Source organism: Passer montanus, unplaced genomic scaffold, assembly GCF_014805655.1.
Source record: "Passer montanus isolate IOZ18808 unplaced genomic scaffold, ASM1480565v1 scaffold69, whole genome shotgun sequence".
NCBI lineage: Eukaryota > Metazoa > Chordata > Aves > Passeriformes > Passeridae > Passer > Passer montanus.
Window position 1 is genome coordinate 1,021,313 of NW_024372036.1, and position 27,430 is coordinate 1,048,742.

General features: G+C 41.2%; 1 protein-coding gene across 6 annotated transcripts in view; it reads left to right on the top strand.

Moving 5' to 3' along the window:
- DSCAM (DS cell adhesion molecule) overlaps positions 1-27,430 on the top strand; it is a 439,507-nt gene that overhangs the window by 247,615 nt on the left and 164,462 nt on the right. For 5 of the 6 annotated variants that reach the window (XM_039729460.1, XM_039729462.1, XM_039729461.1 and 2 more), the window contains exons 4-8: positions 5,256-5,402; positions 11,094-11,372; positions 16,425-16,700; positions 19,546-19,842; positions 20,666-20,941. In XM_039729460.1, the coding sequence (XP_039585394.1) occupies positions 5,256-5,402; positions 11,094-11,372; positions 16,425-16,700; positions 19,546-19,842; positions 20,666-20,941 (1,275 nt within the window). Of the gene's footprint in view, positions 1-5,255; positions 5,403-11,093; positions 11,373-16,424; positions 16,701-19,545; positions 19,843-20,665; positions 20,942-27,430 lie in introns of those variants that run through there. The other variant, XM_039729466.1, reaches the window with a different exon arrangement.

Sequence of the window (27,430 nt, forward strand, 5' to 3'; positions counted from 1 at the left end):
TATTCTATCAGGACTTAAATGGGCAGAAAATTTCTGACTGTGGAGGAAATCTTTAATGAAGGCACAGTAAGATCCAATAACAGGGGAAAAGGCAGGTGGACCCAAACAATACACTAATTTTCAAAAGTAAGAATAATTGGAAGAATTCACCCAAGGCTATCACATGCTCTCCACTTACAAGAAATCTTTAATCATGACTAATGTCTTTTTAAAAAAGCTATAGTGTAACTTCCAGATATGGACTTGGGCAGGGGTTAATGGCAAAAGGATGGAAGTTGAAAATAAATTACTCTAATGGTCTTTGTAGTCCTTGGACCTATATATTTTCAGTCTCATCATGAGGCAAAGTTATGTATTGTATTGGATACTGAAGAAAGAGTTATGGGTTGCATTCCCTGGTTTTCCACTGACTTGTATGAATTGTATGAATTCATGTATCTCAGAGAGCTCCTCTGTAAAGAATTTAAATTTTCATAAAATCATAGAATGCCTTGGCTTGGAAGGGACCTTAAAGCACATCTAATTCAAACACCCTGCCACTAGGCCTGGTTGCCAGAACCCCATCCAGCCTGGCCTTGGATTTAAATTCTATTTTAAAACAAGTTTAAATACTATTTTAAATGGTAATATTTTAAATGATTGCCCACACTACCAAGGCAAGAGATAGTGAGGGTTTCTGGAAGCCTTTGAAGTCTTTGAATGAGACACATATTCCAGATATTGAACCAGACTTCCAAAGGCATCAAGCATTGAAAGCCAAAAGGGATTTCAACATCTCTGTAAATCAGATGCTGAAATTATTATAATCAGGTATTCAAGGAATTAATACAAACACTGCTGTGGAGGAATAATAAATGGGAATTATGAGCTATATTTTGACAGTGTTTTTTTTAATTGTTGTGAAGGAGGCCTCTCTGTCTTCCTCTCTTGAAGCCTGCTAGCAGCCAAACAAACAAAAAGCTTCAGTTGATCTGAAAGGATTTTTCACTTTAGAAAAATCTTCATTTGGCATATTAAGCAGGTGAGTCAAAAAAAAATTAGACTTTGTTAGAGCAAAGCAGGGGTGATTAAATTAAACATGCCTGAAGAAGAAAGCCCTGCCCTGGATCAACAGGGCAGTGTGAGCTTGTCTGTCCCATCCTGGTGCTTTTCTAAACACTTTTTGAAGTACAGAAGGCAGAGCACTCAACACTTCAGCTTTGTCACAGCTGACAGCCTGTCGGGTTTAATGAAAATGCTCTCAGTTTAGAAGATGACAGAAATTACATGCATTTCCCCTTTTATTTCTCTGTCATCTTTTTCTGTCTCGCGTTTCCACGGGAGAAGGAGGGGTTGGTTATTAAAAGCATTACATAAGTATGCAAAATATGTTAAGAAGAAAAGAGGAAAAGGAAAATCTTTAGCCCTGCAATTATACACAATGTCTGTTGGTGGGAAATGTGGGATAACATCTGATGTGTGGCAATAACTATTTACTTTTAGCTATCTTTGAAGAGGGTGAGGGAAAAATCTCTAGATAATGCTTTAAGTGAAGGTTTTATTGTACAATTGCCTGAGTAATTTCCAACAGGAAGATGATCTAAGCAGTGTTAGATAGCTTGAGTGTGTTCATAACTTCTCCAGAAAATACAGCAAGATAACACTGAGCAATTTCTTGGCTCTGCAAAGCTTTTACATTCCACTTTTATTAAGTGGCAGGCTTTTAATAAGTGTGTCTGCTCTCACAGAGCCAAAAGTGTAACAGCATCTGAGGAAACTCACTGCCAGGACTGAGCAGGGGAGGCTTCACCTGCAAGTATCAGTCAGTGCTACAAGATCTGGAAATAGCCCACAAATCCTTTAAATTCATCACCCAGCCACTCCACATCCACATCCACAATCCACACCTCAGCTGTGATTCCAGAACTGCTCTCTGGAGTTTAAAGGGAAGCTCTGAACTTGATCTTCTCACTTAATTTCTGTGGCAGCTTTTTTCATGCTTATCCTGAGAAGAGAGATAAATTTTATTACTAACAATACCCTGTGTAGGCCATCTCTCAAAACTGTGGAGAGCATCTGAAAATAGTGGCAGCTGTGGAAGAGCGCAGAGGAAGGAATTTTTTTTTAAACTTTGGCCACGTTTGTGTGATCTTCAACTTGTGCATACTAGTAGTGTCCATAGGTGTGAAATGGGATAATGGAGAAATGGAATTATGAAAAGAAAAGGAATTATATGTATTTAGCAAAGGTGAAAATGGACCCCAGAAAGAGGAAGGTACAGGAAGCCTTCACATGCATGAGGGGCTCATTTCTGCCTCTCAGCTCTTTAGACACCACTCACTTGACACAAATGCACAGCAGGAGCGGATTTACTGGAGGGACCAAAACAATCCCAACCACCCCATTAACACCTTTTTATCTGTTCCTGGGCCTGTGGTGTGGTTGCAGCCTCTCCCCTGCCATCCACCCTGGCACAGTTTGGTACCGGAGTCACATCCCAGCTGGAAAACCCTGATGTAAGCCTTGCCTGGGCTGCAGAGGATGTGTGTGCATGGAGCAGGCAGGGCTGGGGCATTGCTGAGGGCACGGGGCTGGAGCCTTGTGCAGAGCTGGTGGATGCTCACACAGCTGGGAACAAAAGCAAGGCAGGGCTGTCTTTGCTGCATCCCCCAAGCCCAGCCTTTCAATGTGCTTCCCATCTCCTGAAGCTTTCATTTTGTGCTGCCCATGGAGCATAAGGGAGACAACTGTGCCTCAATTACCTGTAGCTCTTATAACATATTCCCTGGAAAAGGTAGATTTGCTTTATGAATATTTCAGGAGTGCACAAACTGCTTGTGAACCGCAGACTGACATCTCGTGGTTTTCAAATCAAAATTCTGAATATCTTTCTAACCTAAATTTCGGGGTAAAGGCAAACCTTGTTAAAGGGTACAGATGTAGCACTATTTAATAAGAAGTTAGGGTGGCACAAATGGTTTTGAGTAGTGTATACACTCAGATAGTTTTCTGAGTAATTTGGAATGTGAAAGGAAAAGGAAGAAACCCTCAGCACAGGGCAGAACATTAGAGCAAGGAGTTACAGCATATCTTATTGGTTTAATTTATTGCTGCTACGTGTCTGTATCATTTCATCCAAACTTTACAACTAAAATATTAAAATTTAAGATGTAAGATAGCTTTGCTTTTTTCATGTAAGCTTTTCAATGCCATATTTCAGACATCTGGCTGTGAAACTGAAATATTACCCATTCAGGTGATTTTACTACTGCACTCCACAATATCTTTGTCCTAAGTCTTCTCTATGCAAGCAATTTAACTTTTCAGAGGCATATGAAGTCGCTGTGGCTCCTGTATAAGAAAGAACCTCTCTAGCCTGTAAATCTGCAAATCGACCTGGACTGGAGTACATTGTTGCTCGTGGCTGAGGAGAGAACAATTCCCATCCAGTTCTCCCTCCTCCTTTGCACTTTCCCTTGCTCAGCTCTTCTTCGTCAGCAAAAGAGCTCAACACCTTTTATGCTGCAGTTATGGTTATTTATGTTACCAGATTCCCAGAATCCCTGAGGCTGGCAAAGCCCTCCCAGCCCAGGCAGTGCCAGCTGTGCCCCATGCCCACCTTGTCCCCAGCCCAGAGCACTCAGTGCCACCTGCAGGGGACACCTGCAGGGATGGGCACTGCCAAGCTCCCTGGGCAGCCCCTGCCAAGGCCTGAGCACCCTTTCCATGGGCAAATTCCTGCTGCTGGCCCAGCTGAGCCTGCCCTGGCCCAGCCTGAGGCCATTCCCTCTGCTCCTGTCCCTGTTCCCTGGAGCAGAGCCCGACTCCATCTGGCTTTCCCCTCCTGTCAGGGAGATTTAGAGAGAAATAACATCACCCCTCCTTTTCTCCACACTAAACAACTCCACAACTTATCTAACCCTGGTGTTGTTATTTAATAATTCTGGATACTTCCAAGGATGGGAGAGATGGGTTGGTGTTGTTTTATTCAATATTCTCTGCTCTGAGGGTCAGACCAGTGACATTAAATGGTTATTTTTTTTTCTCAGTTTCTTTTATATTATGGTTTAAAGGATATCATCCTCTGTAATGAAACCATTTCCTTTCTGTCTTCTCTCTGTTGGATTGCTTTCCCACTGATGCATCTGTGAGCAAGCATCCTGACTACACTTAATTATTAAAACGTCATTGTTCAAACAGAGTTCTGAAGAAAAGGAATTCTTTCTTAGTGCATATTTCTGGATATTAGTTCATAATGGGTTTCAGCCTTGTGTATTTCTCCCCTAATTCTGGAGTTGATATATTTTATAATACCTAGGTACAGGTACATATATTGTGAGAGCTACCAGCTACAGAGGAATTTAGCAGACATGAAAAGGAAAAGATTTTCACATTTACTTTAGTGTAAAAGTTTTGGAAAAGCACACACAGCTTAGACTACAGTATTTTAAAGTGGACATATTAACCAGGTAAGGCTTAAGTTTACAATGCATTCTAAACACATTATTTCAATTTATTGCATTATGGAAAGTGCATTAGAGCAAACATGTACCACATAGATTTTAGGGAGGTTTGTGTCCTTGCTTTTAAAGTGGGCATGAAACAGAACAGAGACAGTTCTGTGGGGGCCAAATGATCAAAACTGCTCATGTGACCATATAAACTGTGGTATTTTCCACATAGTCTAGAGCTAATAATAAAAAAAAAAGTAATATCTGAAGAAAATTTAACCTGTAATACTTTTATTCTGAGAGAACAGAGGTAGAAACTCTGACCTTGAACATGTCAGACTTGTTTGGTTTTGGAGACTGTGGTTTTGCTGGGCAGGATGGGGTGGGGCTGCTCCTCACACTGGAGCTGTTTAACTTGCAGGCATTGCAGGTGTGAGCAGCTTCCCTGCCTCTGTAATCCCTACAGCTCTGCTGCTGAATTGCATCAGATCATCCCACAACACTGAACTGAACAAGGTTAATGCATTGGTTCTTTACCCCTTATTTTACTTCAGATGCTCCTTGTATGTTTGCTAATAGTCACACAGACCATGGCACATTTCTTTCCCTCATTCCTCACATTTTCCTTAAAGATACGTCCATTTCTGCACATGAAGTGCAAATAAAATACACATTAATTCGTTGCTTTTGTGCATTTACAGTGAGCACTTGGTGAGCTTGGAACTGGCAGCTTCAAACCTGGCAACAAAAAAAACATCTCCAGGCCCTGTGTCCTCCATCCTTCAGTGTGAGAGTAACAACCCTGCAAATTCTTGTGTCTTTCAGGACCTAGATTTCTCATCACATCCACGGGAGCCTTGTATATTTTAGATGTACAAAACGAAGATGGACTGTACAACTACCGCTGCATCACAAGGCACAGATACACTGGAGAAACACGACAGAGCAACAGCGCAAGACTTTTTGTATCAGGTGCTCCTTTTCTGCATCTTGCTAAATGAAATGCTGCCTGTGTCTCTCTCTAGTGTGCTCAGCTGGCAAGGCACCTTCTTGGGTGGGAAGCTGCTGTAAAAAAAGATGGGCCATTTGAAAACTTCTAATCTTTTCAAGGTGTTTTTCACATCTTGGTTGCTATTTCCTGGAGGTGCATCTGCATTCAGCATGGTGATTTTTAGCAGGTTTGGAGTACTTTATACAGGGACTGTGGATGGGATTCATCCCTCCAAAACTAGACTTGTGCAGGGGAACTTAATCACCTTAACCTCACTGTTTAGCTAAAGAAGAGGAACATTTTTAGGGGCAGTGTGCCTGTTCTGCTTTGGGGTGACCTGAACTGTTCCTCTCTGTTGACCTCAGCAGGAGTTCAGGACATTGTACTCAGCTGTAGATACTTCCACCTCAGGATCTCAGGTTACTTGAGGTGTATTTCAGCCTTCCTTTTCATTCATTCCACTCCTACCTGTACTGGAGTAAGTAAATATTAAAGTAGCTCTGATCCTATAAGAAGTTTAAAGAAAGAATGAGAAAAAAGTAATAAAGATCTTATACCCTCCCCACAAAGAGTTATTTCAGAGATAAATAATGAAAACATTTACCTTTAAACAATTCATCTTTAAACCAATACCCTGTAAGTTAACATAACCCATAAATACAACAATAAGAAAAGCTTATAAAAAATGAGATTTCACAACTACAAATTTTCCCATGTGACTGCTATTCATAAAAATTAAAAACCACAAAAAATCATTTACTTATAAAAAAGTCTCTGTAACATTAATTAAAAAAAACTTCTCTCCCTAAGTAAACTAAAAAAAAGACTATTCTAAAGTAGTAAACTGACTAAAATCTTAAATTTAATTTCTTTACATTATCATTAAGAAAGAAAAAGTTAAAAGAAATGTCCTAAAAGTTTTATTCTAATTCTCATTACTCTTCCTTTTAATTACTATTAATACATTTTTCTTTATACTCTTTCAAAATTTTAAACCTGCTTACCTTTCTCCTAATTCTACATCACAAAAAAAATTAATAAATACATTCTAATAAATACACTAGCAATTAACCAACACTAAACCCAACACACTCATTAATATATTAACCAAAAAATCCTAAATTGACAAACCAAAACCACTCCACCTGGGGAAAGCAGCACATTTCCCTGCTTCCAGGAGGGATCTCCAGCCAGGGGGAGAAGGTGACCTGTGCCCGTGCACCCAGGGGTGCTGCAGGCAGGCAGGCAGGAGGACTGGGAGGCAGCTCTGGGCTGAGTCCCAGGGCAATTTGTGCAGCAGGTGGGAAAACAAGAAGGTGGAATGGGCTATTTTAACTTTTCTGTGTAGTTTTAAATGAACTCCTGCTTGCTGTGTGTGTGTGTTGGGCTCCTCACAGTCACCACACACTCAGGGCTCTCAATACATTGCTGCTCCAATGCAGATTTTTCCCCATTTTTTCCTCAGTGAGAGGCAGTGCCAGTTGTGGGTGAGGTGAAGGAGGAGCTGACACCAAGCCTGGGTCTGGAACTTGCTCTCAAGCATTTCTGTGTAGGATTAGCACTTCTCCACCTCCCCTTCCTGTCCCTCATTTGCTGCTTGTCCACAGCTGCTCCCTTTGTTTGCAGGTGAGCAAATCCAGAGTGCTTTTCCTCCATCCACAGAGCTCACTGAGGCTGTATCCCAGACTTTCTCCTTCTCCCCATACCCTTACCCTACATAAACCATCCCCACCATCCCACTGAAAGCCCCACATTTATTTTTCTCCTTTTCCCTGTTGCTAAGTTGCCTTAAAGGTCAGGCAGGATCTGGTGACTTTCCCAATCTGACAGTCAATGAGGTCATTCCCCTTTTGACCCTTTCCCCTCCTCTTCTGGCAGAATAAAACTCCAGTGTTCAGTTCTCAGCTCTCCACCCCTCTGTTTGAGAGCCCTAAGGGAGACAGAGGTGAGCACAAGGTTTTCCATTATTGACCTGCCTCTTGCCCTCCTCCAAAATGGACATTGCTGAAGTATCTTGAAGCCCTCTGAACACACAGGCCAGTACTTAAATATAATAATTATTTTAAAAAAATAAAAATAGTGGGATTGTTCAGGTTAGAATCACTTACCAGTCAGCTCCAGGAGTTTCTCCCTTTGACAGGTGTCCCCTGTGGGTAGAACTCTTGCCCCTGCTTTCCCCAACCAGATGAAGAAGTTCTCCTGCACAACAATCTGCCTGCTGTGGTCTTTTGAGAACAGGCAGGATTCCACCCTTCCAGCTGGCTCCATAATATGGTCTGCTTCCGTGTGAAATCATGTTAAGGCTGAGCCAGTGGGTGCACAAATAAAATCAGGCTTGTATCTTGGTTACCACAGGAAAAATGCTGGTTATCTCTCTGAACAAAAGGGGGAAATGAAAGCTCTGTCTTGTTTAAAATTTAGGAGAAATGAACACCTTAAAGGATGATCTCTGTCTAGAGTTGCCTTTTCTATTCTCCTCCACAGCCCAAATTGAAATAGCAAATTTTACCTGTGTGCAATAACTGGCTTTTTTAATTCAACAGAGTTAATTATCTTGATCAGGACTAGAGTGGGTTCTGATTTCCAGTCCTGTTAATCTACTGAGCAAGTGCAGCAATCAGGGGCAGAGTTTGCATCTTAGTATTTCTCTAACAGGTTTTCCTTTTTCTTTACTGGAATTTGTACTTTTAAAGAGTGATTCCTTTAAGAACTGGGATCAGAGACTCCATGAACATAGTTATGAAAAGTCTCCTTGCACGAGACCTACATTTTTGCTTGCCTTTTCCATCCATATTTGTTCTTCACTTGTTTAGAGATGAAATAGTTTGTGATGGATATTTCTCATGTTTCCTGGCCACATTTAACACAAGTTAAGCTTCATTACTGTTTTGAAACAGTGAGAATGGTAATGTGCAGATAATAGCAAGTAAAATCAAAAAATAGCAAAAATAGTGAATAATTAATATGTCCATATTAATGAACAAACTGAAGTTCCAATTTTCATTTGGAGTACAAATATCTCCTTGAAATCACATGGCCTTTCTAAATAAAATTAAACCCAAAGCCATTAACATACAACATAATATATTTCTAAGACTCATTATAGTGTCCTTTTCCAACAAAATTTTTTTCCTGCCATGAATCCTGTCTCCCAAAATCATTGCTGCTTTTTAACCTCCACACTCTGAAAAATTCTTGTGATTTTTAAAACACAATTTTCCTCTTCTATCCCTTAAAGAAGGTCCAAAGTAGAAAATTTCAAAACAGTATTTTTGCCTTAGTTTTTCAACATTGTCCTTGCAGGAAGTCATTTGCAGCAGACTGTCACAGCATAGTAAAATGATAATTCAAAAGAGGCTAAACACATATTGGAACTGGTTTATGTTACTTTGGTATTTTTTGCCTCATTGCAGGTGATTTCAAATGAACCCTTGGATTTCTTTTGTGCTTTGTTTGGTTTTTGGATTTTAGGGATTTTTCCTCTTTACTGGAATATATGAACTGTAGGAGTTTTAATTAGGAGTCTGTTCCAGGGACAACCCAAAAAAATGTTTTTACTGTCCATTTAAATGTATAATAAATATTAATATGTATTATATATTAATATAATATCTATTTTCTTCCACAGAGTGTAAGAAAACAGGGCACTGGAATCATATCTTGTGTATCCCTGAATATATTTGTAAAACCTCCTCTATAATAGCAGGGTGAAATTTTCTTCATTATGTAGGCAAATCTCAGTTTAGCTGTCCTGTAACTGGGACTCCAGGCTGTGCTGCTGCTGACAAGGCTCAAATTGAGAAGGAACAAAGGGAAATGACCCTGGGATAGAGAATCCAGGATCTGCTGTGCTGCTTGAGTAGGAATGCACAGACAATACTTCTAAAAAAACCTTATGCTTTTTAATTATTTAAATATTTAATTACTACTTCCGACTGAAGAAATTTATTTCCTGTAGATGTAACCTTCCTGAGAGCCAGAAGCTGTAATTTCTTGCCTGCTTGTGGTTTTACTCTCAGTTAATTCCCCACAAAAGAATCTGTGCCTGGTAACAGGGACGCCTGATGACCCAAAGGGTGAGAGAGGAGCTGGCTGATCAATTAGTCAAATTGGGCTTCCCAACAGCGTGCTGGCAGATTGTGCTTTCACTGAGCCAGACATAAACAGCATGGCAAGCTCAAAAATTTCTCCCATCTTGGTGCCAAATGTGGACCTCGAGGCCACTGATTCATCCAAAGCCACTCATTTAACCACCGCCGACACCTTCCTAATGAGACACTCAGCAAGCTGAATGTGGCCTTGCCCTCAGTGGCTCCGTGTTTTCCTGGCACCTAGAAAGCAGAAAAACCTCTGCTGCCACCTTTCACTGGACTTGGCATTTTGGGGGATTTTATCAAGATGTAGTCACACGCACACACACAAAAAAAAATAAACTAGTCCATTTTTTAATGTCATGGTTTTGGTTTCTGTATTGATAGTTTAACTTGAATAGCCTTCAGATGTTTGCTCTCCTGGGTGCCCTCCCAGTTGTGGCTGCAATTCGTAAAGATATATTTCAGCTCATTTTAAACCAGCTAGCTCAGGTACTGATTACTTTTGGAATAGCTTGAATTCAGCATGAACTGCTCCTTTAATCTCTCCAGCTCCATACAGGAACCTGCTTCAGCTGCTCTGTGAGCAGCACCTGAGTTTGCTAAGTTAAAATAACTCTTGAAAATGCCAGAATTGTGGCAATCACACCTACATCCAGTCAGCTGTGATTAGATATACCCAAAAAGATTAGATATACCCAAAAAGAGGTCAGTGTGTCAGGTAGGAGCTACTCAGCATGTGGAATTTCTTTATGAGACAGAAATCTTTAGCAAAGCATGTGTGTGTGATGAGAAAATACTTTGATGAGTATTTCTTCAGTATTTTTGTTGCAATAGCTCCAGGATGGGGTGCACAAAAATTTTAAAGAATGTTAACCTCTGTTTGCAAAATTTTCAAACTGGAAATTACAAACCAGGCACTATTTCTGATGGGTACATGCACCTCTGGTGAAGGCAATCCTGCCAGACATCTGTGAGATACATAAATCTGTGCCAGGTGCTGCACAAGTGAGGGCTGCAATTGTCAGCAAATTGAGCACAGAAAGATGCACTATTAAGCTGTAAGTTGGTCTTGTCACGTTAAGTTCTTTTCCCACAGAAGAAGAAAAGGCTTGTCTGTCATTTTGACTGCAGATAGAAATCCCTGTGCCTTTGCCCATTTGTCTCCTGACAAGGGAATAAATTGCTCCTTTAATTCAAAGCCTTCAGACCACCAAGAGAAGGGACAATGTGTTGGCTCCAATCTAGTCGAGAAGTGGCAATAATTGCTAAGGCAACACATTTCTGGCTCTCTGTGCCTCTCAGAGGGAACATGAAGGATGACCAGCAAAACGTTTGCCACCTGGAAAAAATCCAGTGAGAGGATTTCCAAGCAGTGATGAGTTGCTTCAGCAGCATGTGCTGCTGGATCCCAGCCACCACAACTCAAACTGGTGGCTGGGTCAGAGAAGCAAACTGTAGTGCCCAAAACACTGGGCAGGCGAGTCAGAAAATGCAGGAGAAAAAAATATTGACACATTGCTTAGCGAGCTAATTTTAAACCTCAGGCTGAAAGGAGTTTCTCTGTGTTTCCTGCTTCAGACCCAGCGAATTCAGCTCCATCTATCCTAGATGGGTTTGACCACCGCAAAGCCATGGCAGGACAGCGAGTGGAGCTGCCTTGCAAAGCATCAGGGCACCCGGCACCAAAGTACCGCTGGCTGAAGGACAACGTGCCCTGGGAGCCCGACAGCCGCTTCAGGCAGACGGTGACGGGGCTGCTCATCGAGAACACGCGGCCCTCGGACTCGGGCAGCTACGTCTGCGAGGTGTGGAACAACTACGGCACCGCCGAGGTCATCGGCCGCCTGCACGTCAAACGTAGGTCGCGGGGTTGGTGCTGCTAGTGAGAGGGGAGAGCGTGGAGCACTGCCTGCCTGGGACAGGGTTCTGGAGCGGTCCCTTCCTGGGACGGGGTTCTGGAGCAGTCCCTGTTGGAATTCTAGATGGGACAGCTGTTGGAATTCTAGATGCTGAGGATGTTAAACTTTGTGCGCCAAAAGGCGCAGACTCGTAAGATAGCGCTACATTTGAGGCCGTGGAGAGAACTTCCAAAACTGATGGATAACACCAGGATTGCGGGTGTGAAGTTAGTTAGAAGTGTGTAATTTCACAGGGTAGAAAACTTAGAGTTTGAGGTTTTAGAATATAAGAATAAATACGAAGCAAGATGGAGGTTTTAGGGCAGAGGCAGGTTGTTTTTCTTGATATAATAATAGATACGAAGCAAGATGGGGGTTTTAGGGTGGAAGCAAGTTGTTCTTCTTTACCTTCTTCTTCCTTCTTCACCTTCTTCTTCATGGGTTTAGGTGATTGGACAGAAAAGTCCACATGGCAGGCTTTGAAGGATCAGTTATTGGGTTAAAAGGAAAAATAATCTAAGTGTCATTTCTAAATTACATAGTTTAGTCTTAAAAGGCCTTGTAACAAGAGGTGGTTAACCATTTTATACCTTGCTAATGAAAGGCTGCAGAACTCATGGTTGTGAGACTGTTTCACTGATAAGAAATAATAACCTGAGTCCAATTACCTTCTTCCTTCTTCACCTTCTTCCTTCTTCTTCATGGGTTTAGGTGATTGGACAGAAAAGTCCACATGGCAGGCTTTGAAGGATCAGTTATTGGGTTAAAAGGAAAAATAATCTAAGTGTCATTTCTTAATTACATAGTTTAGTCTTAAAAGGCCGTGTAACAAGAGGTGGTTAACCATTTTATGCCTTGCTAATGAAAAGCTGCAGAACTCATGGTTGTGAGACTGTTTCACTGATAAGAAATAATAACCTGAGTCCAAACATGAAATACTGTCTCAAGTGCCTTCAATTCCAACCTCAACAGACGTAGAAAATAAATACAAAAAACCCACAGACAGCAGCTTTTATTGAGGTAACCAGTGTTATGAGTAGATGTGGGGGTTTAGGTAAGTCCCTGTCTTTTGCCCAGGCCTCTGGCAGCAGGCAGAAGCTTTATTGAGGTGGCCAGCTCCACAAAACCCACTCTCATTCACAAGTTCTTTATTAATGGCTGATTTGGTCGATTACAGAATGAATTATTTATTTAATAGACACAAAACTAACAGACATAGGACTTAAAACAGATTATATACTCCGCAGGAATAAGGACAAAAGAGACTAATAGTAAATAAATACAGCATGAGGGTAAAGATACCATTCATTTTACAGCTAGCAAATAAATAATTTAACTTAGGAACCAATGTTTCTTACCAACCAATTTGTGATGGAGCACACATCAAAATCCTTTCCCTCAATTCCCAGGAAAGTAACCATGGAATCTGCGTCCAGACTCCAGGGAAGTCCCGTATTTTTGTCAGGGTGTATGTGTGTAGGAGGCTTCTGCCTCTGTGATAATCCATGTGTCTTTCATAGTCCTTGTAAAACAGTGTCTCTCACTCAAGAATATTTATTTTGCTTTTATCCCTTTCTGCATCTTCTCTCCAGACTGAGATGTTGATTCCTAGCTGGGGCCTGAGCCCTTTTGGTGCCAGAGATGACCCCTTTGGGCCTTTCACCTGCCTGGGTTATCTCTTCCATATGCACCAACCATCTGTGGTAGAGAGGGGAAAGGACACATCCTGCCACAACCAGCACCCCAAAACCCACTCTCACTCACAAGTCCTTCCTAATGACCACTCAGGCCTACTACAACATGAATTATTTAAAATAGATACACGGAAGACAGACACAAGACTTTAAATAGACTTACTTACTACACAGGATAACACAAAAATAACTACTAGTAGATAAAAACACAGTGTACTATAATAAATGTACCTGTGTTACAGTTAGCTATAGCTAAACTAATTATAGCTATATTATAAAAAAATCATTACAGCTAAACTATAAATAGTTATAATACTTATAGCCAAACTATAAAGAAATAGTTTAGATTAGGAGCCAGTGTCACCAGTGAATGATTGTGACATGCAGAAGTCTCCTAATTTCTCTCAGTCCCAGGGAAGTATCTCAATACCAACATCTCAGCATTGAGGAAAACGCTCCACACACTCAGAAAGAGATTTCTGATTTTATTAAAATTGTAGTGGTCTTTTAGAATGGTAAAAGTAGTTGTTTGTTGATCTCTTATTTCTGCTTACCCTTTCCCATGCATTCAGTATGTTTATTGCTGCCTAAGGGTGTTTTCAGCTGAGATAATTCATCACAAGACAAACCATTCAGGCCTAGTTTAGATTTGGGGAAGTAGATAAGTCTTCTTCTGTGTCAGGGGGTGAAAGGTCCCATCACAGTTGATTGTTGGTGCTGTTGCCTGATATCCAAAGAGAAAAACCCTTGCAACAGTGCTGAAATAGTAAAATAAAAAGCAGATCTTGACTGCAAGCTTCCAAGTGTCCCAATGGTCATGGACACACCCAATACTGGATCTCCACAATTTTATAAGTTTAACAAATTAGTATTCTTAACAAATGCTGTCCAATTAAAGAGCAGTTGGTTAGGTAATTTTTGAATAGGTCCATGGTTTCTTTGCCTCACTTCTTGTTATGTCTTCTCAGATTCTGGTTGTGAAACAAAATGTTCTTCTTGTAGGTCCTCTACTTGAAAATACGACTAAACAGCATTTCAGGAATGTGTTAGAATGTTAGGTTACTGTTCTGAAATTTGAAAGAGACGGTGGGAAAAATACTAGGAGCTACATAACTCCATGATAATATTCTTCAGGGCTACAAATATATGAAAAATTCATAAAAGCAAAACTGTTTAGGCATCAGTATCAAGTTGTTATCTTACCTTGCTGTACTTTCTGTTTCCTTAATTTGTCCTAGCAATGATTAAAGTCCTCAAAGTTGTGGAACGACACAAAGCAGGCTCTGAGGAGATGAGTTAGTTGGCCAATTGAGCGATCAGAAGTGCAAATGGATGCAATTTCCAGTGTAGCTCTATAATTTATCACATGGAGGATATGTAATTTAGAAGCATGAATTGGGTGCTGGAAAAGAAATTGCAAATGCTCTCATAAATAAAGCTGCCAAACTCTCATTGCCATGACTCATGGTGCTCAGTAATATTGAATACTCATACTTCCCCTCAGCTGAGTATTCATGTGTGAATATTCTGAATGTTTCACAAATTCTACAAAGATAATTATTACTTCAGGAGCACCACACTGGAAAAGTGTTATGCTACTACTGTTGAAAAAAACCACAAAATTACTTCCTGGAATAGAAATAATGCGCTGTGAACTAACATTTCCACCTAGACAGCATGACTAGCAAACTGAAAAGGGAGAAGTTTGTGAACAGTTCAGGCCATAAAAATGTCCTCACAAATAATTGCACATAATGCTTTTGGGCAAAATAAAACCAAGGTGAAAAATCTGCCATTCTTGAGTTATAACTGAGGAGCTTTGTTTTTAAATGTATTCATCAAAATAAATTCATAAAAAAGGAGTTGAATTCCATCTGTCTCATATGATGCAAAGTCAAAACTTGCAGAGACATGATGTAATTGTACTGCTAATGATACCAAAGCATCCCCAGTGCCTGGTGAGGTGTTTTTCCTAATGACTCTGCACTCAGACAGCCATTGGAAATTCTCTGGATTAGTCTGGCAGGAAGTAAAAGCTGGGCAAAGAAATTTTACCCTCCTCTGCAATGGAGGATGTGGCTTGCTTGCATCATCATGGCTCGGGGATATTGGTGATACACTTGAGTGTGTCTACTTTGTTTAATGGATTGTTGCCAGTTTTTAGCTTTTGTATTGCTCTTATAGATAACAGAGATATTCAGTGACTTTTAACATGCATCTGAGCACAGATAATTATTACTTTGGACTTTTCTCCAGAATGTCTGAGGCCACTGTGTGGTTTTTTCCCAGGCCTCTGTTCCTGATTAACCAATATGGATTTATTCCAACTTTGCTGTTATAAAATATTTAATAAAGTGAATAAGTTACTTTTCTTGTTTAAGTTTGTTTGTGCACGTGTGTGTGTGCAAGGTGCTAAAAGAAAAAATAGGATAGTCTGTATTTTGTGTTAGAGATAGTATCAGTGGTGATAGCAGTCCCTTATCTTTATAAGGAAGTCAAATGAATTTATACAAGGCATGAGATGAAATCTGTGTTCTGCAGTGCTGATAAATCCTAGGTGGCAGGATAAAGACTGTTTTCCTTGCATTTACATTTATGACTTTTCTTCAGTGCTGTTCATCCTCTTTTTTGCCACGTAAATCTTGCATTTTCCTGTCCCACTGTTTCTTTAGGCTGACTTGAAAACATTGTAATCCTCCCACATGAAAGCAGAAAATCTGGTGAGCCCACACACTAAAACACTTCAATGTGGGCATATCAGATGGATATCCATGGGTGTACCTGCATTAACATCTTCCACTCTTGAAAGATGATCTTGTAATTGATATTTATTGCACTTTTCACATCAGGGAGTACTTTGGGAAAGTGTAAGTCTGGTTCCATTTGCCAGAAATTAAACCAGAAAATGAGTTTCAGGAGTGCACTTAATGCACAAGATTCAAAGGTCCACACTGAATTAATGTGAAATAACCTCCTGCCCTCCCAAAACCTTGCAGTGCCATGTTAAATCCCCCAGCACTAGTGGTGTTACTTGTAGTTCTAGTCCTACTGTTCACCTGAGCATGGGATTAGATGTTGAATTTGTTTTCCCTGTAGATATATATTTTTGTCATGGACGTTGGTGGAAAAATGGTTTCATTAGAGCAACACAGTGATCTGTTATTTGTTTTGATGTTTTCTTTTAAGAAGAGCATGGCTGTGATTTTTATTGTTCTCCTTAACTGAGAGTTGATTTGTTACTCGCACACAAATGCACATTTATACTGAATACGCTCTATTTCCCTTTCTCTCTCCCTTCTTTCAACTCAAACCTCCAGAACCGCTAAAAGCCACCATCAGCCCGCGCAAAGTCAAAAGCAGCGTCGGTAGCCAAGTGTCCTTGTCCTGCAGCGTGACGGGGACCGAGGACCAGGAGCTGTCCTGGTACCGCAACGGGGAAATCATCAACCCTGGCAACAACGTGCGCATCACCGGGGTCAACCGCGAGAACCTGATCATGGACGGCATGGCCAAGAGCGACGGCGGCGCCTACCAGTGCTTTGTGCGCAAGGACAAGATGTCAGCTCAAGACTACGTCCAGGTGGTGCTGGAAGGTCAGTCTCCACCTGCCTGGCAGGTCTGGTTTTCAAAATTACGCACAAGATGGCTTTGGGGATGTCGTTTTAGAGAGGTGGTGTCTTAAAGCTCTAGAAATGAAGCGATACGCTTTCAAGACAATATTCACAGAATTCACAGAATCACTGGGTTGGAAGAGAGCTGCAAGATCATCGAGTCCAACCCAGCCCCAAGAGCCCAACTAAACCCGGGCCCCCAGTGCCACATCCAGGCTTTGTTAAACGCCCCCAGGGATGGTGACTGCACCACCTCCACGAGCAGCCATTCCAAAACATCATCACTCTTTCCATGAAAAACTTTTTCCTGAAATCCAGCCTGTATTTCCCTTGGTGCGGCTGCAGGCTGTGTGCTCTGGGTGTGTCAGTGCTGCTGCAGACAGAGCCCAGCCCCAGCTGAGCACAGGCACCTTCAGGAGCTGTGAGAGTGAGGAGGGCACCCCACAGTCTCCTTTTCTCCAGACTGAGCGCCCCCAGCTCCCTCAGTCATTCCTCAGAGAATTTGTGTTCCAAGCCCCTAACCAGCTTTGTTGCCTCCTCTGGACGTGCACAAATGTCTCAACATCCTTCCCAAACTGAGGGGCCCAGAACTGGACACAGTATTGGTAAAGGAAGAAATCTGTAATAAAAATGGGAAGGTTATAGGACCTGATCTTTAATTGGAGGTCTCCAGGGGCCTATATGGAAAAATGCCCACTCCACATAGGGTGAATACAGTTTTATAAATTTAGCAAATCAGCATAATTGACAGGAATTCCCAGTTAGAACCTCAGGTAATGAGGTAATTCTTCCCCCTGGTTTCACCTCTTCTGGAGGCCCTTTTCCTTCAGCTACTAGCTGTACTTTGTTTATGAGAAAGTGTCTTGGGAGGGTAGCTCATCCTTGGCTCCCAGGAAAAAGCAAGATGGGACTGAGGCCTTTGGGAATGTGTTTTGTCTTTCTGTCCATCAGGGTAGGAAAAGTACTGGAGTTAGCTAGGAACTACAATAATGGTCCACAGAGCTATGAATATATATGAAGAATATATAAAAGCAAAAATCATTTTGGCACCAGTGGAGTTTACAAAAAAACAGGGTACTCATTAAATGTCCATGGGGTTTATCGTGCCCTACTCATAAGAGAATGGAAAAATCAATTTGGAAAAACAAATCCTTCCCAAGCAGGTCTCTGTTAAAAATCCAAACATTGCTTTTCTGGTTGGGTGTATTGGCTGAAGGCTTGGAGATCATCTTAAATAACTGATACAATGTTCTACATGATAATCAAGTGAGGAAAGTCATCAATTTTCACAGAGGCATCTCTCTAATGAGGCTGTGGTGCAGGCATGGCATGGACACTATTTTTAGTAGAAGAAGAAGAGATTACCTGCCCGGACCGAGTTACCTCGGCAACCATCTCCCGTGACTAGGAAAGCCTAAAGAGCATATTGATAATCTATCTTGGTGTCGGGAGAGTGCAGGTTATCAGAGAGCAACAGCAGGGAAGATTTCAAAGACACTCAGGTCTCACTGGGAAAATAATGTCTGCTTTCATCTCAAAAAAAAGCCTGTCACTTGAATTTAAAAAAGGGGGAAAAAAGAGGAGGAGGGGTGGCAGAGGTGCATAGTGTGCACGCTCACAGATGTATTGGTCCTCTGTCAGCTCCCTTTCAGGATAAAAAGTGCTGCTTTTTTTTTTTTTTTTTTTTTCCATCTTGCTGCAGTTCTGTTTTCTATGAGGTGACAGTATCCACAAAGGAAAGGGAGAGAGTCAGCAATGAAAATAAATAAATAAATTAGAAACTCTGTCACATAAGCAATGGGACAGAAATGAAAGAGAGAGGGGGCAGGGGTAAAAAAATTGAAATCAAATAAAATCAAATGCTCGTCCAGGGATGTTGAGGCCTTTCAACATTCTGAGAATGCCAGTGCTTATCTTTTTACTATGTCACAAGCAAGGTATTTTTTATAAAAAAGCCCTGTTTTTATAGTAACATTTTGAAAGAAAAACAAACACACACTGCATGACCACAGAAAGGACTTCATAAGTAATACCAGGGTGTCAGCACTCCTAAATGATACCCCACTGAACTCTCTGGAGAGGTGGGTATTTAATCCTGCTCCCTGCTCACAAAGTTTCTGTGCCCACCCATTTTCTTGATTCATTTCCCCAGTACAGCTGAGTATTTTGAGAAACAGTTCACAAGATAAAGTGTTTCTATGCTCTCTTTCAGAGAAATATTCATCTGTAGCACAAAATGACCACTGAAAGAAATTGGCATCATTGCTGTTACTGGCAATCTGTATTCAGAAAAGCTTAATTTAATACTTTCCTAAATGGGGCATTGCATGTCATTACTAAACTGCTGTGGGAAGTCAGCCTATGCAAGTTGTGATTGGCTTTTGGAAACAGGATGGATGCATCCTTAACTTCCCAAGGATCTAAAATCTACCTTGAGAAGAGACTCTCCAAATGTGTTGAGGTTTTGCTGTATGTCTTTTATAATGAACTCCATATGGTTTTAAAACACATATGGTTTTAAAACTTTTCTGCAGGAACACAGCAGTTCATAGAGATGCCTGATCCTATTCAAGTGTTTTTCCTACAGCAGAGCCACTACCAGGTTTCTCAGAAGATGTAAAAGAAACTTGCCATAAGCAAAGGGTCATTTAAGTCCTCTACTGGCAGAATTTATTTCCCTCTCTCAATAATTAGGGTTACATCCTGGAAAACAATTGCTTATGTTGCTTCTAAGAAAGATCTTGGCTCATGGAATATGCTCCAGAATACAGGGGACAAGCTTTACACCACGTCAGCACTGTTTTCCTGCTCTTCTCTCCCTCGGCAGACGGAACTCCCAAAATCATCTCTGCCTTCAGCGAGAAAGTGGTGAGCCCAGGAGAGCCAGTGTCCCTGATGTGCAACGTGAAGGGGACTCCCCTGCCCACCATCACCTGGACACTGGACGAGGATCCCATCGTGAAGGACGGCAGCCACCGGATCAGCCAGATCATCACCTCCGAGGGCAACGTGGTCAGTTACCTGAACATCTCCAACACCCAGGTCCGGGACGGGGGCGTTTATCGCTGCACCGCCAACAACTCTGCGGGAGTCGTCCTGTACCAGGCTCGAATAAACGTAAGAGGTGCTTGTCAAATCAGCTCCTCAAAAAAAAAAAAAAACACACATAGCTCATTGTAGTGGAGAAGAAGATTGTTGCATGTGATGAGATTTTGGAATGCCAAAAACCGGCTTACTGGTTTTGTCCTCTTCTTTCCTCCCCCTGCTCTCTTTTTCCCCCCTGCCTCTCCAGCCCCATCTAGAAAGTGTATGGTATGGTTAAATGTTGGAAGAACCCTTTGGCTTGTGTCCTTTAGTCTATTTTTCCCCTACTCATCTCTACCAGTTCACAGTCTCTTTGCTTTAGTCCTGCTGTGCATGTTTTGTTTTCCTTTTCCTTTCCTCCTTTACTTGTCCAACATCCATTGTAATTATTCATGTGTACAGAACTTTAGCTTGAATTTCTGGCTCTACGTGGCATAATACCCATCCTTATGGGTATATATACTTTATATACACAGCAAATAAAAAAAGCTAATTGTTTCAATGTTCTCATGTGTAACAGGAGTCTAGCTCCATATCGGTGTTAGTATTTCACATTAATTAAATCACACTCAGCCTTTTAATTTGTAACACAGCAAAGATTTTATCAGGCAAGTGTTGGATAACACAAATATATACCCCCACGTAATTAGCATGGATGCTGCAGGGTAAGGAAAAAAGTAGAGCATACAAAGATTAGGGAAACTGCTTAAGTAGCTCTTAAAAGTAAAAATCAGTCAAACGCTAAGAAGTGCGGCGCAAGCCATGCCCATTAACATCTGCATATCCAGAAATAATTACACACATTCCCTCGAGAAAACGTGCCTCTAAATTGTCCTCAAGAGCTCCTTTCCTTGCCTTGGCAGGGCCAGCCAGCATCCGGCCCATGAAGAACATCACGGCTATTGCCGGGAGGGACACCTACATCCACTGCAGGGTCATCGGGTACCCCTACTACTCCATCAAGTGGTACAAGAACTCCAACCTGCTGCCCTTCAACCATCGCCAAGTGGCGTTCGAGAACAACGGCACGCTGAAGCTCTCGGACGTGCAGAAGGAGGTGGACGAGGGCGAGTACACCTGCAACGTCCTGGTCCAGCCCCAGCTGTCCACCAGCCAGAGCGTGCACGTGACAGTGAAAGGTGAGCACAGCTGGGGAAAGCAGAGCCCGGCTAATTTTGGGGTTGTCGGTGGAGTTGCGCGCGTCGGGTTGTCCTGGTGGGTGGATAGCGCGCGGTTTGAGGAGGTTTATCCAGATTTGTGTTTATTTTTAATGATGACACAGAGCTAATCAATCATTGTGTCTTGTTCTCTCCTGAGTTTTACCCTCCTTGGCTCAGCTAGTCCTTGTTGTTGTTGTTGTTGCCTCTGAGGAGGGGCCTTGCTCAATTTGCCACTTTTCAATTTTCACTACGACTAAATCAGGAAATTAATGGTTTGTCACACACATTTCACTGGTGACTGCTTCTCCACTGGACAACAAAGTTCAAATTTTCATTAGTCAGTGACTTTCTGGCTTTTAGAACATGAGATGAGAATTTTAATGTCTGTACTTTTGCCACCAAGCAGAGACAGGAACTAAAAGCATTAACCTTGCTTTCCTCTTATTAAGTGATTATCTGAGTGCTCTTCATGCTTAGAAAGATAACACTGTAAATAAATGTGACTTGAAATTCTAATAGGATGTTTCAAATCTATTCAAATAGTCCAAAACAAGGATGTTCAGATGGCCATGAAAGACTCAAAAAGAGATTGAGAATAGGAATTTTTACCATTGTGTCCTGACTGTTCTGACATTGGCAATGTTCAGACCTATTCATGAGGACACAAAAGACAGAAAACCTGATTGCAGTAGCACCTAGTTTTGAGCAATGGGGCCACTAAATACTGCACTTTATGTGAGCCTGTAGGAAGAATTGGAGTATAATTTCACTGTTCCTGAAGTTATTAGAAACTTTTCTGGGTTGTTTTTTTGTTGTTGTTTTTGTTTTTTGGGGGGTTTTTTGGAGGCAGAGGAGAGAAAGGAAGAGAGGTTGTATTTTGGATCCATTATCAGATAAGATGCAGAGAACAGTAAGGTAAAATTACTTTTTTACAGACATCTGATCTCAACTTCCTTCTGCTCTGTTAGTTTTGCCCTTAGCAGTCTGGAGTGATGCCATTGCTAGTTTTTTTTCCAAGAGTTTAGGGGATTAGCTTTAAGCCATGAGCAGTTTAGACTCTGAAAGGCATGGCATCTCCCACACCTGAGACTGTCAGGGGCACTGGTCACAAGCTGTGGCATAAAAAAACCATCATCTCCTTTTGTTTTCATGTGTGTTGTGCTTTGCTTGACACTACAATGATTTCACAGATCTGTTGATAGAGTTTAGGAACTGAACGACAAATCAGTCACTGTATTGCTGCTGCACTAAGAGGCCACCATGGAAATTCTGGTGGGGAAAAGCTGCCTTTTAAATGATACCATTTTTCAAATGACTGTCAAAATGAATGTAGCCAGACAAAACAAATCCAGCAGTCACAGGCATTGAGATCAAAACAATACCATTCACTGAGAACACTAACTGGTATCTCAGGTGAAATACTGCTTTTTCTTCCATTAGGTTACAGTTTCCAACTTGACAATTCCTCCCCCAGAAAGGAGATTGCCAGCTCCAGCAATTTGGATTGAGCTGTAACTTTTGGCAATCATTTTCCTTTCTTGGTGGGGCTCTGCCTCTCACTAGACCATATTGCTCCAAGCCTTGAAAAGATGTTGTAATTTGAAAATAAGGTTAATAGCCTGGCTTCATCTGCAAAGCCCAAAATGTCACAGGTGAGGTTTTTAGGTCAGACCTGAACAGTTCTCAATGTTCTGCTGTTGTAGCTTGAGGTCAGCAGTGCCACAGCAGATTTTGTCTAACATACTAGTGGGGAGTCAAAAGTGGCCTGCTGCTTTAAAATATTATTAATGTGTGTGTGTGTGTTACCTTTTCATTTTATAGATTGCAAAGCTAATGGGATGAGTTTTTAAGCACTTCTATTTGATAGCAAAAAAATACAAAACATGGCCCAGCTTGCATACTGGAGATTAAAAGTACCCTGAAATATGACGTTGTAAGGGGAGTTAAAATCAATGCTCAAATATCCTTATTTACAGTTCAGCTTCTCCTACCATCAGTATAATTTTTTTTCCCAGAGAAACAGAGGGAGAATTATTGTTCATCTTCAATACAAGTCCTTTACTTTGCTCTCAGTTCTGCTACAAGCTTTGTGGGTGACCTCAAACCATTCACCTGAAGGGTGACTCAGAATAGATGATACTGAATGAGCTGTTACTTAGTGGGATTTTTTTCCCTGTCCGTGTTCTGTTTTGAGGACATAATTATTAATTTCCTCATGAATTTATCATCTCTGTGGTATCAGAATGCTTCAGAAACAATGTGCTCATTTTCAAAAGCCACCTGGGTCACCAGGAAAAATGTCAGTAAGGCACAAACTGAACTCAAAAATATCACACTTTTTATGTATATTCAATTTCAGAAGGTTAGAGCTTAATTTTTCCAGTTCACCTGCCTTTATTTAGCATTTATATGTTCAAAGCTCTGCTCCCATTGAAATGAAGTTGCTCCTGAGAGTTCTGTTTCCTCCTTCAGAGCAGTCACGTCACCCAGCTTAGCAACCCCCTGGGAAAGACAGATTTAAGTAATTTAATTAGCTTTATCTGACAGATCTGTGGCAAAGGTAAATGCAGAATTTGGCTCTACGGGGCAGCATTTATCTGCATTAGGCAAACAACTGGTTTTTAGAGTTGGCAGCCCTCTGCCACATTTACTTTCCACTTTCCAAATCCTCCAGCATGTGAGGTTCTGGCTTGGATGAAGACTTGCTTAAAGAGCATTTAAACAAAAACATGCAACACCATGAGCATGCCATCAAATTCAAGAGTGCTGTCCACTCTGCAGAGTATTTTGACATTTGCAAACATCCTAATGAAAGTTAAATCATCCTTCAGAAATCATTATAAGGTCACAGATAGGAGAACAGAACATTTCTTGACAACAATTTTAAATGAACTTTTGGCTGCCAGAAAACCTGAGAGGGATTTTCAAAGCCTTGCTGTGCATCGTCCCACCTGAGAAAGCCAAAAGCATGGGAGCTGGGCACTTCTGTGCTATTTGACCTTAGATCCTCTGCTTCTTTGCCCTGCTGATCAGAAGAATCAATGACACCACATTAAATCTGTTCCATTTTTTAGGAATAACTGCTGCCCTCCTCTGCATTGCCACCTATGCCAGAGGTCTGCAGGCTCCAAATAACTCTGTCCCACAGAAATGTGGTTTGTCATTCCTGCCCTGCCCTCTCCCCCAAACTCTTGCCTTCCCCTTGTCTCTCCCAAAATTTGGATTTGGAAGGCAGCAGTCCCCTGAGCTGGCTGCTGGGAGCTGAGTGCATGAGCTGGCAGGAGAAGGTGCAGGTTTCTGCTTGGCAGATTTAACTCCCATGGAACCGTGCCTGAGTCCTAACAGGGCTTTTTGGAAATCAAGCCAACTTGGCATTATTTTATTTTGTATTTAGACAAATGATTTAGCCAGTTCTTAGTTCTGACAGAAAGCCATGCAAACTACCCACCCTGTAATGCACAAGTAACAGAGGGAGACTACAACTTACATATTTAATTTCTGTATTCCACACCTGCTGACCACTCACCCTTGCAACTGTAATAAAACCTTTTCAGCACATTTTGCTTTGGCCTATGTTAGGTGTAATTTTATTTTTAGCTTTTTTTGTAAAGTAAACTGAACCCCTTTCCCCTGCCTCCTGCAAAGTGGGAACAGCAGTTACTGCCATCATGAGAAATAATTGAGATTAGCCTTGCTAAGGATACTGCACACGTCCTTGCCAAGAACAGAATTATTCTTAGCAGCACCAGTTTGTTGTTCTGTGTTCAGCCCAGCTCTTGTGGGTTGCCAGAGGGGTTTGTGCACATTTGCCAAAGGCGGAGAACTGTTGGAGTCAGAGATCCTAAAGAGAAGAATATTCTGTAGAAGATGCTGATTTTCTGTTCATTCCTTCTCAGAATGACCTGGCCTCCTCAGTTGTCCCCAGCTCCTCCTTTCCCAAGTCCTGGCTCTTCTTCTCTGGGTTCCAAAATCAATCTGAGCTCAAAAGTGTTTATCATCTCAGCTCTCATTTCCACACTGCCTTGTTCTCAAGACCCAAAACTACCCTTTCCCTTTGGATACCCCAACCTTTTTCCCAGCCTTCAGTTCCAGTCCTCTCTGCCATCCTTCAAGTTCAAGCACTGGAGTGACAAATCTGCCCTGATTTCTGAAATCTCACCAGGCTGACTCAGCCACTGAAAGGCAGTGCTGGGATGTGCTCAGTGCTGCTTGGACACTGTCACTGCAAATGTCCTCTCCACATATGATAATTTTTGATGTGGTTTGTTTATTTATTGACTTGGTTTTGCTCAGACTGCAAAATTTGGGCACCACTGTGATGACTTTTTATAGATGTAGTAAAAACATCTGAGGCTGGTGCCATCATCTGAATTGGAAATCCATGCTGCTAAATCCATGGGGCAAGTGAGACTTCTTAGGTTCTCACAATACCTTTGTTTTGTTCTTTTTCTGGTTTTATGGTAGAATTGATATTTAACATGTCTCAGTTTTCCCGCTCTGCCACCTCATTCTTGGAAATGGCCAAAGAATGGTAGCTGAAACCTTCCAGCTGAAATGACTCAACCTGAGGCAGACACCTGGCCTGGAAATCTGCTACCCAAACAAAAGTCAAACTGCAAGCAAATGAAAATAGTCTTATCATGGGAAGTGTTGGCAAACAAATAAAGAGATTATATTACCCACCCTATCTCTAATTTTTATATTTCCATTGAAAAAAACCCCCACATTAAAGTGGAAAGATGTTAATAATAGCAGCATCTCTTTTACAGCATTTTAGTAGATTTCAGAGCTTTTAAGAACAGGAGTGAGTTATTATCTCCATTTTTTTATTATGCAATTTATAGTAATAGTTTTTCCAGCTATAGTAAAAGCCATCAGTAGTAAGTGATGATTTTCTTGTCATCAGTCTCATGGGACACATTCTCATGTAAACAGCCTTCTGCTATTCACACTTCTCCAACAGGAATTAATTGAAAAAGAAGCCCCTGAGAGGGAAGGGTACAGCATCATTAAAATAAAAAGTGTGGTGTTCAAAAGGACTGTTTCTGATCTTGTCAAGTTTATGTATTTCACTGATTTAGAAAGGTTCTTGTATGTAAAGTGAGCACCTCACCTGTTGTGAACCACAAAAAGGAATTGTACCAGCCTTGTTTCATGTTGGAATACAAGCAAACCAAACAGGGGCTGCTTCTAAATAGCTTCACGTTTGCAACTCTTTGAATAGACTCTCCTCATCTTTCCTGGGAAGTGTCTAGCTTTTTCTAATATCTGAACTACTTTTGGTGAATTTGCATTGCAAATCAGTTCAGGGAGGGCTGGTTTAGATAGTGAAAAATATGCAGGCACAAAAGGGGAAAAAACATCATTGGAAATCTTTTCAGGGTTCCTCAATCAGTCTGCTAATCTGTGCATATTTTAGCCTGAAAGTGTGGATTATGGCAAGTGGGAGTTCAGCTTCGTGCACAAATCTCAGATCTTATCTGTCCTACTGACTGACTCTGCCAATAGATTAAATCAGAAAAAAAACACTTCTGGTCTTTCAGATCTTTATTCCATTATATCACTTTCTGCCTTTTTTCCACTCCCCCATGCTCTATGGTTTTGGATGCCTTCAAACTTGTCACAACTTCCTTGGGAAGAAATGCTCAGACCTCTCAAAGTGACTGAAGTTGTCACGTACAGGAATCAACCAGGGCCCTGTGGTCAGAGTGGATGAGAATGTGCCATGGTGCAAAACATCCTGGAAATGCACTTAGGAATTCTTCTCAGGTCACATCATGGGCATGGGGAGCAGTTTTGGGGGACAAGCAGTGGCAGAGCCTGATTTAAGGGAATGTGCACTTTGATAGGGATGTCTAAAGTGTGTCTAACCTGTAGAAATTCCTGAAGATAAGACTGGAACAGGCTGATATTTTTGACAGGTCTGTGTAAAATTATTTTTTTTTTGCCAATCAGCATGCAGCAGCTTAAGGTTAGCTTTGCACTAAAATACCTGATTTACATTCTTTAAAGTATCACAAGTATCATCTGGATATTTCTTACTTTGCACCAGTACACTTCTGATGTAACTCCTGTAATGACTTCACCCCTGACACTACAGAAATTGTCACCCAAATATGTCTGTTAAAGTTGTTTCACTACTAACCCAGAATTCATGGTGAAGAATTAGTATGCACGAATCTAAAACTTTTCACTTAAATCTAAATTAAAACTCCCTGGATTTGTTCACAGTCTTCTATCTTTCAAAACAATTTATGTCTGTGATGGATGCATTTATTTGTGAATTATGCAAACAATGTGAAATGAGCCTGAATACTTCAATAAGTATCTTAGTTAAGGAGTTCAAGATGCTTTATATACTATGTATGTGTTTGTTTATCAAAAACTGGCCCTCTTCTCTCTTAAAGTGCAGATTTGTTTATTTCAGATTTTAAAAAGGCATGTTCTTGCTCTTCTTCTTCTTGGGGT